The sequence below is a fragment of the Cupressus sempervirens genome, chromosome 7, assembly GCF_028749045.1.
Source record: "Cupressus sempervirens isolate cs-2001-9-10 chromosome 7, ASM2874904v1, whole genome shotgun sequence".
Classification (NCBI taxonomy): Eukaryota; Viridiplantae; Streptophyta; class Pinopsida; order Cupressales; family Cupressaceae; genus Cupressus; species Cupressus sempervirens.
The window spans coordinates 635476796-635494086 of NC_143124.1; the positions used below are offsets into that span (position 1 = coordinate 635476796).

At 35.4% G+C, this 17291-nt stretch overlaps 1 protein-coding gene across 3 annotated transcripts in view; it reads right to left on the minus strand.

Annotated features, from left to right (window-relative positions):
• LOC149548292 (1-acyl-sn-glycerol-3-phosphate acyltransferase) overlaps window positions 1–17291 on the minus strand; it is a 130025-nt gene that overhangs the window by 17808 nt on the left and 94926 nt on the right. Inside the window, exon 2 of one of the 3 annotated variants that reach the window (XM_089792367.1) lies at window positions 10733–10802. The exons of 1 other annotated variant lie outside the window; for it this stretch is intronic. In XM_089792367.1, the coding sequence (XP_089648493.1) occupies window positions 10733–10802 (70 nt within the window). The remainder of the gene's footprint in view (window positions 1–10732; window positions 10803–17291) is intronic. One more of the 3 variants, XM_089792368.1, reaches the window with a different exon arrangement.

The following is a 17291-nucleotide window of genomic DNA, read 5'->3' on the forward strand; positions in this document are numbered from 1 at the left end:
GTGATGCTCTCAATTTTTATTTCTAGCTTCTAGTTTGGGTTCCAAGAATCTTGGAGAGAGCATCTATTTCTAGTCACACTGTCAGGTTCATTATTCATCTTCCTTCATCAGAATCACTCACGTGTTGTCAGATTTCTATTCTAATGCTTCTTCAGTCATTTTTACAAGATGGGTGTATTATAATTATTATTCAACTAAATATGTTAAGGTTGTTATTTTTGTTGGTATTGTAAATTAGCCACCTTAGTGTCATAGCTTGTTGGAACCAAATTGAAAAGTTTTAAATCTTCGGCACAAGAAACAATGACCTTGTGTGTCAAAATATCATAATATGGTTGAAAAGGTCATTTTTGGAGCCAAAGGGAATTAATAAATTGTATTGTTCAATTATGGGCCCAAGTATAAAGCAAAGAGGCTTTTAAGTGAAAGGTGTCTTGAAGAAGTCATATTTATTTTTTATAAAAGCAATGCTTTGAGAGAAGGGAGTTCATTCTATTTGGTTATTGCTTTTGATATATTTCTTGTTGGCAAGGGTTTGAAGTTTGTGATTTCTTGAGGACTGATCCTCTTGAATCGTGCATCAATTTGCTATTGTTGTATAACAAATTGAATTGGTATTCTGAAATTGGATAATGCATTCAATTCTCTACTGCTGTATAGTGAATAGACTATTGGTCTCATTCTGATTTTCATATTCGATATGAGGGTTTATGGTGATTGGTGTTGGAAGACTTCCTAGATGCCACAATTCTATTGCCAAGGTGATCATTTCACTATCGTGTATGGTCTGAATACATGCTGCGATCTCCCATTTAGAGGCTGCGATATATATTTAGGAAGCAGCATTCTTCATTTGAGTGATTGCAAAAAATTTAGGAGGCTGTGATAACAAACAGGCAGGCTGCAATTTTCCTTAGAGACCAGCATTCGGAACCCTAGCCTGCAGTCTGCATTTACACACCTCATATTGGCACCTTCTGCTGTTATAACAATAGGGATTGTCTCCTGCATTGCTGCACCATTATTCTGGCAGCTGCGCGTGAGCCTGAGGAAGGCAATTGGCATCATTAACAAGGCAGCATTCGCCCTCTATTAGCTGTGATCTGCTTTTTGTTTGGAGCTGGATAGTGTTTAATGTGCATGATTGTTCATGGTCATTGCTCTTCTGTTCAACCAAAAAGGCAATAGAATTGCAGCATTGGTTTACAAATCAATTGTGCTTTTTGCATAATTATTATTTTGCAATTCATTTCAGTATTATTTCAGCATTTCATATTGTGGGAAAAAATCATATATCTCAAAAAGCAAAAAAATTACAAACACAAAAAACCAAATCGTATCCTTCAACATTGCTAGAGTGAGCCAGAAGGGCTTCTTATAGTGGTATCAGAGTAACTTCCTGCAATCCTGTGCGGTAGGGAAAAACTTATTATCTCAGTTCTGCTATTGATATTTGAGTGATTAGCACTCTTGCACTTATTTAAGCTCTGGACAGATACATAAAATCCAATAATTATGGGAACAAGTTGAATAGCAAGGAAAATCTTAGAAAGCAAAAAAATGCCTTGATGGAGAGCGTGGAAAGGCTTAAACAAAATCAGGAAAGGATGGAAACAAGCTTTTCATATCCAGCGACAGTTGATAGGGCACCTAGGCATATGGTTTCCATATTTGAAAGGTCCTCTTCACCGAGAATGCAAGAGGAGAACTTGGAGTTCTTCATGGGTGAGACATCCAGAAGTCTTCACCATGAGTTGTCAACAACTTGTGATCATGGTCATGTGTTTAGTGGGACAGCCACTAGTCCTATCTACAAATATGATTTTGCAAATTCTACACAGGGACATGTGGATGTGTCTATTTCATTAGTGGACAGCAACATTGACTTCCACTAGTCTAAGGATTCTAGAGTTAGTGCTTCGAAAATTGTTGAGGACATGTTTACTACTTTTGATGAGTCTTACATCAATTGATGGTAGGGGGCATATGGGCGATACAGGATCTGATTTTCAAGATACTAGTCCCTTATGTGTGTGTGTGTGTTGATGATGCTATGGATAGGACGAGCGTAGATGATGCAGTTGTTACCACTGCTAATTTAGACTCTTTTGATGAGGTTGTTGTTTTTGAAGATTGCATGGAGGATATGAGCACTAACAGTTCTAATTTTTATGGCAGTTGTCATAGTGTTGAGTCGGTGTAGGAGACGATAGTCTTCTCAGGTGGATCAGATGAGGGTGAAGCTACTAGGTATGACACTCATGATTTAAGTGTTACAGAAGAGTCAATTGTTGTAGGTTTTTGCCCTAGTGTTGTTGGTTCACAAGATTACCTTGGGTCATGCATACAACATCAGGTGATAGCAATCGGGCCTCAGTTAGGCAATGTGGATACCGGTGTTATTGTAATGATCTCCGCTAGTTCGAATTAAAGAGTTCTTGTCTAGACTTTAAAGTATTTTGTCAAACAGTTGACATGTGACCCAATACTTTAAATTTTGATACTGCTGTAAGAAGTATGACTCAAGAAAAATGCCGTACTATTGCTATAGAAATTTGCAAACAAGGTGGAAACTCGGAAAAATATAGTACTAAAATTAATCTATTCTCCAATAGCAGCAGCTCACATACAATATAATATCTATCACAATGAAAGAGTAATTTTTGAATGTATCCTGTTGCGTGGATATTTTGCAATTGACAGTTTTGAGTAAAAATCCAGTCGCAAAATAAGATGACCAGCCACAGCGTGTGAGACAGAATCTCTCCTATCTTAAGGGAAGGTTCCCCCCTTCTCACCGTTCCTTGGATCAACTCAAGGTAAACAAGAAGTTGAGAGATTTCGTAAACAAGGTGTTACTAATATCCTTTCTTCTTAACTTTCAAGAAAGGATCCACTTACTCGTGGAGCAAGTAATGGGCAAAGTAAATCTCTAACTACACTTCTATCAAGAGCTGGAAAGAATGATACCGTTAAACCTTCACTAATTCAAAGGCTAGCTAAAACTGTACCGGTTTGGCTCTAAGTCCGGTCGTACTTCTATGTGGAAAAACTTTACAATTAGGGCACAAAGACTCCTAAAAGTAAGAATACTACTATGTTGCAAATTAAGAAGAAAATATAAACTACAGACAAAGCTTCTAGGTATACACTTTCACAACTGCTCCTGGTCAAAGCTCTGGCTTCAATTGTTTCTTAACTCTTTTCTATTTAATTCACTAGAACAATTACCAATAACACAAAACAATATGAATCAAAGACAACTTGGATGAATTATAGACAAAGCTTACAATTCACACAAATAACAATCTCACTTAATCAAAGTTAAGTCTCAAATGCTCCTTTGTATTCACTTTCTCTCAAAATAGTGCTTACACAAACAAAGTTATGCTAGCACAGTTTCTCTAGAGTTCTCTTGCATAAAAGATAATGATAATTTTACAATGAGGGGGCACTCTTTTATATAGGCAAAGAAGTTGAGAAAAAGGTGGAGAAAAAAGTGAGAGCAACTCAACCAACTTTGACCTAGTCTAACTACAAGAGAAAAAATAGGGTTACATGCAACCTGCATTACATCTTTTAGATACACATGTAACTCGCATTACATGTAATTACACATCTTCATGCAATGCATCCTCTCCAACTACAAACATGAAAGAAAAAGAAAAAAGACAGAAGAGAAGGAAACAATCCTAAAGGGCCTTGTACTTGATGATGCAATCTCGGATGATCACAGGATCGGAAGTTCTCGTACTTTGTACCGCTGCATTTATCTTGATAACCATGGTGTTGCATCTTTTGATAACCTCTGACTGTGATGAATTGTCCATTGTCATGTGGAAACTTGATGTCATCCAGCTTTTCTCATTCAAGTTGTCATGAATTCTCCTTTGTAGATTGGCACATTCTAGATTCTCTGACACTCTGAAAACCTTTGACGATGTCCAAATGTAAACTTAGAATAACTTTCTATCAGCATCTTTAACCTTTTTTTTTTTGCTATAAAGTGCTTGACGCATGGGAATGCGTGCAAATGGAGATTGCTGATTTCCAAAATGTGACTTGGGCTTTCAAGATGTCATTGCACGGAAAATGGATTACATGTAACTGCAACATGTAACAAGGGATCAAGGATGAGATGGAAAGCATGGAAAGATGTGAAAACATGGGAAAGCATGTATTTGCTCATGGAGGTGTGAATGCATATGGAGAAGCGAAAATGAACTTTATAGATGCCTTTGAGGAAAAGTGAGGTCAAAGTACATGGGAAAACATGCACATGAAATCTTTTTGACTTTTCGAAAAGTGACTTTTAATCAAAATCGGACCTTTTAGATGCAATTACATGCAAGACATTTCATGTAATCGTGTCGTGCGAATGGAAACAAAAAGTGAGATGGGTGCAAATGAAAGGGGAAAATGAGATTGCATGCATATGCAGATGGCGAATGAAATGAAAAGCATGTAATCGCATTTGTCGGATGAGATGTAAAGTGTTGTGGCATGGAAAATGGAAGTAAAATGTGATGATGCTTTCGCATGAAATGGAAAGTGGAGTGAAGTGAAATGTGCTCAAGTTCTTGGGAAAGAACTTGCAATTTCTTCCAAAATGGAAAAAAAAAAACCAAAATGCAAACAAACAAGACACAAAAACAAGCACATGCCTTTGGCAAAAGACTCAAACATGTCAAGCTGCAATGCAGTTCAACATGTAATTTCGAATTTGGAGTTTGGGAAAATTCCAAAAGTGTGAAAATGAGAGTTTTCATCATTTTTAAAGGCAAAATGCACTTTTCATGGCATATATATGGACAAATGGCAATCATCAAGCAATAATATGCATGGAAATAGCAAGATAAGCATGAATTGATGAGCAAGTTAGAAAGATTCCACTTACATGAAGATTAAATGTCAAAAACGAAGGAGAAAGAGCCAAAATAGCAAACTCACGTTATGAGCAAAAATGAAAGAATTTGGAGTTTTTTTTTTACAAAAACGTGCCCTAGATTTGGACTCCCAAAAACGTTTTTCAGCACATTAAACTCATTTTTGATAGAAGCAAAATGATCACCAAGCAAAAACACCTTGAATGCAAGAGATTTCATTCAAATCCATGGAGAAAATCTTGAGTATGGCCAAAATCGGATTCTTGGGGAGCAAGAACACATTTTCTTCTCAAAATAAGACATTTTCATGGTTACTGCATATTTTAAAACATGTCTTATGTAAAATCGGGCCTTTTGAGGTCTATTACATGTTTTAAAATGTCTTTATGCAAAATTGCACTTTTTGAAGTGCATTGCATGTTTTAAAACATGTTGATAGGCAAAATCAGACTTTTTAAGGCCACTTACACATTTTAAAAAAAAATGTCTCACTTTTTTGATGCTTAAGCATAAAAACTCTACTTTTCATGTCATTGCATCAAAAAGGTTCACTTTCATAAGCTTTTGATGTAATGGCATGAAAAATATCCTCAAAAATGAGTTTTATATGTAATAACATAAAAAGTTTCCACTTTTCATAATTTTTACATGCAAATGCACATAAAAAGTCCACTTTTGAGGACTTTAAGTCATGTATTTCACTTAAATTTATAAAAATGTCAAATATGGGTCTAAAATAATATTTATGTATCATATTATTCAATATAACACATAAACATTAGATTAAAGAGACATTTAAATAAGTATTTGATTTTAAAATCAAAAATTAAAAATGTAACTATATAGTTCTATAGTCATTTTAAGTGAAAAATTAAAAAGTAACTCAACTTAAAATTATAACATAAAGTGCACTATAGTCACTTTAAATTATAAATTAAAAAATAAAGTAACTTAAAAACATAACAAAAAGTGAGTAAAATGTTATATTTTCAAAAAGTGAATGTCAAAATGAAAATATAACATCATTTTTTTAATTTGTGTTGTTGCACCTAAAATGTCCACTTTTGAGGCACTAAAAAGGGCATAACTCTTGATTGACAACTCCAATTGACCTCTAGGTTAGACTGAATCGAAAGGGAAAACGAAAGGCATGACATGAGTAAATCCAAAGGACTAAAAACAAACAAATGCAAACTCAAAAGCAAAGAGCAGACTGTGAAGGCTTCAAAAATCAATCAAAGGCTCAACAGAAAGCAAAACGAAAAAGACTTGACAAAGGCCTTCAGTAAAACAATTTGACATCCGAATTGAAATAGATCAATTGATAAACATTAAACAATTGAATATCAAATTCAAGCTTAGAGAAATGCGAAACTAGCTTGAAAAAGTTTCGTGCTATTACCAACATTTTGTGGTGAAAAAATGCAAGACAACATATCCCAATGAACTCAATAATGTTTACATTACTACATGAGTTTATAAACACGAGTGGTAAATGAAACCTAGCATAATCGCTGATGGCTGGGAGCTATTTGTAAATACTAGGATAATTGTTGATGGTTGGGAGCATATACTGTTGTCTTGAGCTACACCTTAATGACTTCAGTCCTGGTCCTACTACTACACAGTTACTTCTACATTCACACCTGCTACTGAAAAGAGACTCAACGTGACTTCCTTGGCCTGTGACCTCTCTACAACTAACAACATAGCTACTAGAACCAATCTCATGAGCTAATAACCCTGCCTTCACTATGCTTCCCACGGCTATGGATATATGGCCGACTGAAAAGTGCCTTGTTGTGGGTGACTCGACCTCCAGTACGTCTGGTCTGTAGACTTCTTGACCTACATCAACCTCTCCTTCAGCTGTGGGATGTCTGCCGTCTAAGCACAACACTTCCAGAAAATGATCTATAGGTGCCAAGATTTTATACAGATTCAACCTCTTGTAGCTCAATATAAATATCAATTCGAATCCTCAATTCTTAAAATGCAATGTGAGTGTCAATTTGTGTTCAACCTCACTAATTTCCTTAAGGGGTTTCGTCCTTAGGAAAAATCCAGTCACATTTAAGCAACCTTTAGGATTTTATAAAATAACATCTATTCGTCCCTGTCCAATCCCAATGCAAATACCTTCCTTTATAACTTTGAAAAGAGGAGAGGTACGAACAACTTAGCAATGTGGGATAAAAGACTATTTCGTCTTTTAGTCACTTAAGTCATTTTGTCATAAAGTGACTTTATAACTTTATAATAACATCAAAATATTTAAATAAATCACTTAAGTCACTTGAACTTTAATATCTCTTGAAATACTTGTTTGATTGTCATGTCGTCTGAAATAGGAATCTCTCCTCATAATTCCCCATGTGACCAAATACACTTTCTAAAAAAAGAAAGGTTCCATCTCTATTACACCTGACTTACTATAAATAGTATGGCAAATGGAGTCCAAAAGATATCGAACGAAGGCCAAATCCATAAATCCCTAAATGTTGGAGATGAATCAATCCTCCAAAAACCCTTTAACCATCTTTATTAGCCTACAAGGATCCAATATTAGGCTAATCCCTGAAATTCTGATGTTGGCAACAAATGGGGACATTACAGTTATGGGCATCTTTGATGATTTGTATGAGGATGTTACATGATGTAGTGAGTCTGGTATTTCATATCACATGCTTGGTGATGACTCCGAGAAGTTATTCGATGATGATAGGTCCTAGGATCGTGATTTATAGACTTACTATTGAGGGGGAAGCAAACACATGCAAGGATTTTGATACAGCAAGGGCTTCCACTTTTCCAAAGGTATTGGTAGAGGTACCCAATAGTTGTACCTTGGTTGATGTGTGCGAAGATGGTAGCACGCATGATGTCAGTGATCTTGTGGTGAGCAATACAAATACAATTTCCTATCACAGTGCAATTAGTGAGTTAGAAAGCTTTTGTAGGAGCCAGGGTATGCAGAGACATCATGTGACAAGATAGCTAATGGTGAGTGAAAGTGACATTTTCAGCTCTTGAGCATTATGATGTTGTATCTAATTGGGGCGCCCCTATGTCAGATGAGCATGGTGATAGTTGCTTTACCCTAGCAAAGATTCACTCACTTCGAGAGGCTATCAAGATATTAAAGCACTATTTTTACAGTTGGCAGCTAACAAGGGTAACCTTCTTCAGTGCGGTACCAATTGTTATGAGACATTGTTAGGGAAAGAGGAGGAGGTGGTTGAGCTCACCCATGAGCTTGAGGTGACTGTGGACTCTTTGCAGTGTACTCAATTGGCTTTTCAAGAGTCACACGTTTGGATTAGGTTATTGTGGAGTTTGAGCGTGTACAATCAACACGAACCTCAGATCTAGTTCAACTATTTATAGTGGTGGTTGGTGGAGAGTTGACTTTTATGAATAGAGATGATGGATGTGATGAGATTGCAGTTACATTCATCCTTGATATGTGTGTTGTGGCTACAAATGAGATGCGTGCACCATTGGAGGATTGTAGAGAGCTTCCTGTTTTACCACGTCCCCCAATAGTTAGCATGGCAGCAATGGATTCTCTAGAGGGTTTTGTGTCAATTCCAGACACTACTCCCTCTTCTCCACGGGACTTGGGCCAGGTATCGTCTGATTTGGAGATGAGCTCTCATGAAGATTTGTTTCCTTCCATCAGAAACAAATCTCTGACTTCATCTCATACAACTATTAGCAATGGACATTTGGCAATGGCACAGTTTCAGAGGGATCAATTTTGGATTGCAGAGGAGCAAGTTAATGCTTCCTCACATATTTCTACTGCAAAGAGTCATTTATGGAGTATTTGCTTGAGAGTTTGGAATTGTAGGATGGACCATATAGAGCTTCTGAGGGTACTCTCATCCAAGGCTCTCGCAGTATTCAGCGATTGATGGGAAAGATTGTAGAAACTTTTTAATTACTATTCAACTAAATATGTTGAAGTTGTTATTTTTGCCCGTATTGTATATTGGCTACCTTAGTGGCATAGCTGACCTTGTGTGTCAGAATATCATAATATGGTTGAAAAGGTCATTTAAGAGCCAAAGGAAATTAATAAATTATATTATGTGCCTAAGGATAAACAAAGAGGCTTTTAAGTGAAAGGTGTCTTGAAGAAGTCATTTTTATTTATTATAAAAGTATGCTTTGTGAGGAAGGGCTTCATTCTTGTGTATTGCTTTTAATTACTTGTGAAGTTTCCTGAGGGTTTAAAGTTTGAGAAATCTTGAGGATTGGTTCCTCTTGATTTGAGCATCAACTTGCTGCAGTTGTATAGCAAATTGATTGGCCTTCTAGTCTGTGGCTACTGTGTTTTAGAAGGTAATTTTCATGCTGCAAATTTGGCATAATTCATCTCTACTATTATCATCTTGCTGGGAGTCGATTCTGCTAGCATTTTGGCACTGCGATTGGGCACCTAAAACCCCAATCAATTTACTGTTTCTTAGATGCCAAGAGAGCATTTTTCAGAGGCTCTTCCTCATGTCTTTGGTGTGAATACTGCTGTTGCCGTGGGTGTTATTATAGCTGTTGTGGCTTCCTTTCAGCAGCCACGATCTGACTGGTGAGAAGTGGCGTTTGGCTTACTGACAAAATCTATGCATTGGGAACCACAATTTGATTAGTGCTGGAGCTGTACGTGGTTTTTCCCTATCTGCTGCAAAACTTCTACAACAGCTACTTACAGGTTGTTTAAGTGATCATAATTAAACTAAGTGTTATTTCATGCCAAGTGTTTGTTAAAATGTTCCTTGGCTGTAGGCAGAGATTTGTATGTAAAAAATCTGATATATGCACTTGTAATGATCAAAATTAGTTGCCAGTGCTTCTTGTTCTTTGCTCAGTTATTGTTGAGTTATTTTGCAAGCATTTAAACTTCATTTAAAATCATTTCAAACAATCATTATCAATCTGAAAATAAATGACAGCAAGATAGAGAATGCACGCAAAGTGTTTGACAAAATACCAAACATCCAAAAGTGAAGTAATCTAATATTTGTTGAAGTTGGAACCGGTTGGGATTTTCACATCCATGATGTTCTTTTTTCCTTTCTTTTTTATAGTGTAAACCTTAAGGAGGGTTGTTGGAAAATTAACACTTACATTTTATTAAAAATAACTTAGTGACTTATGTTAGATTTTTATAATCATTAGTTGGGAGTTAATTTTTATAGGGTAATTCAAGAAAGTTTAAAGAAGTTGCAAGGATGTACTATGTAATACTTTATTTGAACATGTCATTGTAAAATCAACCACAACTCTAACTATTATTTTGTGTTATTTTATTTACAGCCATGCTTTCACTTGCTCAAAAATATGTTTTCTCTACAATTTTTTACCATCAAATAGATGCCTATTTTGACAGTGTCGAATAAGTATCCATTTATGCTACCAGCATGTTTTTTACAACATGCATATGTTCTTATATCCAGATTATTTTCCATCAAAATGAATATATTTTGATAAGAAATTATTCACTGCCATAAGGACTCCAAAAACGCAAAAATAAGATCTATTTCACTTTTGTGAAATGCCCAAATATTATTGTTATGATACTGACAAAAAACTGGAACACATTATAAGTGATGTTGCCTCTAATAAGAACAAGAATTTATGTAAGGATGTTTCTTGGTTTTCACAGCATGTGTCTGCCTTGTTCTTTGTTACTCTTATCAAATACTAAAAATATCTAGGGATCTAATGATGCAGTTTCTTTTGCAAAATAGAATGGAAAGAAGCTGTTGGAGAAAAGGTGAAATTATCCTCTGATACAATGTTGCATGTAGTAATGGCTAAAATTTCATAGGTCTAGAACTCACCATAAATGCCTGCAGGAACTGCCCCTCCATAACATATAACATCGCATTTCAATGTGTCCACAAAGGCAAACTACAATCAGTGACTAAAATAAATGTATTAAGTATTAAAATCCAACATACAAACATGATAAGTATTGAAAGATAGGCAACACATTTATATTAACTTCCTAGAGGTATAACAGCACATACAATGGTACAAAGATTATATTATAGCAATCTAAAAGAGAATCAAATCCACAAACCAACTTGCATAAAAAAACTGACAAAGAAAAGGCATATATTCATAAGTATATAAACATACAAGATTCTGTAAAAAGCATGCACCTTAGCAAGAAAAAATAAAAGTATAAAGATGAGTGCCCAAACATCAAGCCAAGAAATAAATTTAATCACAAAGGCACTGAGAACAATCTAAGAGAAAGAGATATTGCATTTCATTTACAACGAAACATTTGACTATTGAAATTTGAAACAATACATAGTTGATCACAAAAAAATCCAATGGTTTCGTCGTAGAGCCCTAGTAAGGGTTCTTTTGTGCTCCCCTGTGTTAGACTGCTATGTATCACATCAGCGTTCCAATTCCTACCAAAGACCCCACCAAGGAAATCATACATACATTCCAAGGTTCTACTTGACAAGTACCTTTGTTGACAATCAAATCAACTCCTAAAATAAACTAGTTGGCACAAACTAACAAGATGCTAATAACATCTTAAAGAATTTCTAAGCTATATCCAAGTATTTTTGGGGTGTTCATATGTCTCAGACTCTTGGTTAATTCCTCAAACTTAAATTATTTTACAAACAAGAATCACAAAATGTACCTACTTGGGTCATCCTGGTCTGACTTTTAATGGAAGTGTTTAACTTACCCACTTTCATTTTTCCCTTCATTGCTACCTAAACATACCTCTTGTAAAGGGATGTATAAGCAATCCATTCATCCATGTTTGAATTACAATCCTCTTCTTTTCCTTCACTGTTCTTCACTGATAAAATGCATACAAAAATATACCTCAAGTTGTGCCAACCAAAGGTGAAGTTGCTCTGCATCTACCTCTCCTATTCAGGGTGGAATATCTATTTCACCTCTACAGTGAATAGGCAGTTGGAAGATTCTTCTATCTCATCAGAGTTCCGCAGTATAATTCCTACTGCTTTGAGAGAGTAAGAGAAATGATTAGATCTTTTAGTTTGCATACAATTTTTTCTAATTTAAATTGGTAAGGTTCTTGTCTTACATTTATGAACTATATAGAGATGGAGTCGGATCCTAATGATATAGGATTGTCGCTGCAATTGAGATTTTGTGTCAAAAATATTAAATGGTTGCAGTGGCATTTACAATTTGTAACATTAATTATTACAGACCAAAGAATTATTCATAATTATATATAGAATCATTAGGGAATTAATTGAACTCTCATTGTAATAAAACAATGCTAACTGAGATGCTCTTTGAGTAGAGCTCAATTTGAATAATCATAAAAGTGATTGAATCATAAATTTTGTCAATGTTTTTTCAAACATACTAAGTTTATCCTAAACTTCCATATTTGTCTAGACAATGCCACTTTTCATGTGAATAATCCTCTTTTTGCTGAATTGCTTGAAACTTACGTGATATTTGACCCAATTATTAAAGTAATGCTAGTTATCCTTTTGTTCTTTTTTATTAGACTTTGCTTAGCAAGCCACAGTATGTTTTTGATAATGAAAATCTTACAAGAAAAAATTATTGAATTTCTTTTGTATTCACTTGATGCATAATTTTTATTACTAATTCCCTGTAGATAGCATTTGCCAATGTTAAGAAAATTTATTTATTCTGTACCCACTAGAATGCAAGATAGCCTTACATCCACTTAAGAAATAACCCAATACATAAGGGTCTTTGTCAGGACTACTTCTTTATCCATGGCCTTTCCTCCTCTACCATCTATGCTTATGTTTCTTGAACAAGAACTGTCACTAGCACGGCTAAAACGAATGCCAGTAATAAATCAACTGGTCTCACTCAAAGCACTTTCTCTCATCATTTGTCGATTCATCTGGTAATCCTATTTGTGGTGTTTTCTTGCAATTTTAGTCCTTGAAGTGCTTGTGAGTCAATGAGTCTTTAAGCTAACTGATTAGACTATTTTAGCCAACTCAGCTAGCTTAACCTAATCCACTTTGGATCACCTATTTAGCAAAGACATCCTTGAGACAAGTCAACAGGACAATAAACTCTATCAGGTTGCAAGATGTATAGGGGAAATCCACTCAAGAAATCAAAGGCAGAGTGTGGATTGGTTGTACATATCTGATGTTCACTACCATTAACGGAGAAGAACCTCGAATAGCTCAGTGATGATCTTGTTAAGCTTTTTATACATTATTTAAATTTCACTCCCAATATTCAATGTTGAAGGGTTATACAAAATTGTGCTCAATGCTTTCCTATGGAGGTGTTGCTATGTTGCATTATCGATTCATTGTTACTACTAGTTTTTTATAGTTATAGAGCTTGCGTCTTCTAAATATTCTAAGTGGCTTGGTGGCTACTTGCAAATATTTGCATATATAATTAACCTCCCCTTTTTATCCTTTTAAAATATATAAGAACTCCTTTGTGGAATTGTAATATCCAAGTGGGATATTCTCCCCGATTTTCTCAAATAAAATTTCAGAATCATAAACAAGAATTTGTACAACAATAACCAGCAAATAGTTAGTAGATAACCAACAAAGCCAATCAATAAATAACCAACAAATACTCCAGAATCCGTTATTGCATTATAAGCCAACAATACAAAAATAATCCAATTGTATAAAAAGTGATAACAGTCAGATTGGATAATCAGAAATGAACCTAAAATGCAACTGTGAACTCCGTTGCAAATTCACCCACAAAGATGAATCAGTGCTAAGTCCAATCTACCAAGAAGAACCCGAGGGTTTGCGTCCTTAGATCCTAAATAGAAGTTGAAGTTTCCTTATTCTGCAAGAGAAATCTCAAACTAAATCAATATCCAAGCATGCCCAAAATGAATGAAATTTTCCTCTTTTAGCCCAAAATGATGACTCTTTAGTTTCCTTCTCCCGTTCTTTCATCTTCTTCCTTCTTGTTACCTTTAACCCACTTTATAATATTAATTTGACCCATTTTATAACTTTGCATTCAGCGTCCTTATGCCAAAATTATTATTTTATGAATTTGACTTTAGAATTCCTATTATCCATTAAGGGGACATTACAAGTCCTCCCTCCTCAAAATTGCTTCCCCTATAGCAATCATGACTCCACAATCTAATACCGGGGTCCCATATCAATCTCAAGGAAGCTGCTTCACCAAGCCTTTGTACCACTCAGATACAATTAACATGTCTTGAATTGTGAAGTTGCTCATTAATTTTCCACCACAATACACCAATGATACTTATATTAGGATCCTGGGTAACTCCATGTGCATAATCTATCAAATCAATATGCCGAGTGTTGCTATCATACATCAGAAAATTCTTAATCCAATTGAGAACCTCACTCCAACTTAGATCACAAGCACTACTATAGTCAAATGAAGGTGGGAACTCAACATTATGCCAAACAGCTCCCTGAAATAATACTGTCTATGTGATTGATCATCCAAGGTCCCACAAACAAAAGGGCCATCCACCTTTCTATTTGTCTGGAATATCTTGTCACCATAACATTGCTCCTCTAACATGTATCCTGGAACTATATCCGTACCAAAGAAGCAAACTAGATATGGCTTCTCCTTCACGAAAGAAAGTGTAACAAACCAAGCGCTATCATCATGCTTAACATCTATGACGGTAAAGTAATCATAGGCACTAGATAAATGAGGAGAAGGATAAATCAATGAATGCCCATTAGCAATGTGCTTTCTCTTTATATGCTCCTTGGTCATACTATTAGTCAAGTTACTATCCAAGGCTGATTTATAATCAGCATTATGTCCCTCTATCAAATGCAATAAAACAACCACCTCGTGGCTACAATTAGTATCAATCTGTGATTGTTGATCAATATAAAAAGGTATTCCATCATCAAAATCAAATAATGGATTATCCAAATATCCAATCAGCATCCATCTCAAAGAGTAAATTACAATGCTTCATCCAATCAACATTACACTGGCTGAAAGTATTACCATCATAAGAATATATATCCTCCTACCTAACCTCCATCGCTGCTGCACAAATAGCTGATCGAAGAGATGCTTCATCAATCCTATAGCCATCATCCAATAGACATGAAGTCATAATGCATGGAGACCATCAAATTTCCAGATGGCTAATCCATATTTGTGTCTTTTTCAGCCTCGTGGCCCTTCGTAATACCGTCAACTTCATCCTTGTTAAGCTACACATACAACTGATTTTTGTCTTTATTTTCACCCCCCTTTATTGGCTGGGATAAATATTCTTCCCTCTCCTCCTCAACCTTGCTCCTTGTTAAGAATAATTTCAATTTTTGCTCATATAGTTTGATATTATTGGTAACCAAGTTACAAGCACCAAAAGAAGTAACATGTGTTTGTTTGAAATCGGCCAATGGTGGATAAGAAATTTTGTGAATCATCGTCACTCTCTTCAATGATCAAGGACATAATGGACTGCATAAAGGATAAAACATCTCTTATGTGGCCTCTTTTAATAGCAATCAAGAATTGATGGAACATGTCATAAATTAAATCTTGACAACTGAGATCCATCATAATCACACAAGCACGAAGTTTTGCAATTGATTCTAAAATACTGATTGTCTTACCATAGGATGGATTATGGATACTATTCAATCCTTGAAAACTTTCTACAATCAATTGGAATACCTCCTTCATTATCTCCTTGCTATAAGGATCATGTAGCGTTGTTATCCTCATAACCTCAACAATACATTGAGTAACTGCAAGTCTTACCTCTTTATCTTAATGTCTCAACAATATTGGCTTAACCAAAGGAATTACAGCAAGAAGGATGTTTACTTGTTCTATTGTCCTAGAACCCATTTGTTCTATTGTAGATAGACAATCCTCAATCACTTCCAAATTGCAAAGTAATTCATGCTTTGATTGAGACAAATATCCAAGTTTTCTTCCTATATTGTAGAGCTTTTCTTCAAGGTTTTGTTCCTTGTCCTTGACAATAAATTTGGGTATCTGCCTAAACATGTTTGTTCATTGACTTGAAATATCATTTGCCAATTTATTTATTTTTCCTAAAAACGTTTGCCTCGGCTGCAATTTAATGCCACCTTGCACTAGTCCAATTATATGTTGCTATTGTAAATTTATACCAACTGTCGACTGCAACCACCTACAATGAATTTTGTTACTAGAACTAACTCACAGACTAGACCAGATGTAAATTTGGCCAACTATGAATCGCTTGTTGTCAATCATATCTAATTCAAAACAAACTATAAAGAATTTTCAATGCAATGAGTGATGTTAAACACTGATACCAACTCCCTCACAGAAAGCCTTTGATGTTAAACAAATTAAATCATAAGGATACAAATTCATATGTTCACTATCACACCCACAGTGTTGACATTTTGTCAAACAATTTGCTAGCAAAGAGTTTGTCTGAGGAGATGAGATTTCATTGTTTATATGTCACAATGACAAGCAGATTCTACATGTTGTTACAGCAAGAACCAAATGTGTGATCATGATAAGGAGTATTATACCAAAGGAACAACCAACAAAGACTATTCATAGAAACAAGTTGTAGATCGACTAAATTAATTATATGCAAAAGTTTCCTTGTGGTGGCAACAAACTTTAATGAAATCTCCACTGGGACTTACTATGTTAGCCATTACCACTAACTGACTATTGCATCTAGACACAACACTTCAGGATTATACCATGCAGTTATACCTCTACAAGTTTCGAACAGGTAAGGTACTACCATGACATACTACCCCCCTTCCTATTTGGAACTTCCCGTGCACGTTGTTTCAATCTCCTTCAGGAAATGCAACTTTGTTTTGATTTATCAATGTTTATAAAGGGATTTCAAAGCATGCTTGATGTATACGGAGCACCTATCTTATTCCCTATCTCAGACTGAGATTGTATGCACAACAAAGTCAGTTTTGTGGAAGAGTAGTGTAGAAGCACAAATGACAAACTACCCCCACATACCAAGGCTTCTCAAATCTTCAATGTAGTCCAATTTTCTCTCAACACATAGACAACAGAGTCTTCACACAGAGAATTGAAATCGATTCAGTCAACTCGTAAATACTTCACATGAAATGTCTTCTATTATGCAACAACTTTTATCAAGGATGTTTGCAACAACAAGTAGATTCTATCATCTTGACTTTCGTTCCAATGCCTGGAGTCAATTCCACAATATTCTTGAGAACAATGCTTGACCAATATATATATTATGTGGAGTTTTGTATTCAATGATCTACTCCACCCACAACCCATAGGAAGTGCCATTCATATAAACGCCTTGCTCAATTGCTCCCAACTGTTCCTTCATGCATTCCATAAGCAGTCATCTTTTCGAACTCGTGGAAATGAGAACAAAAA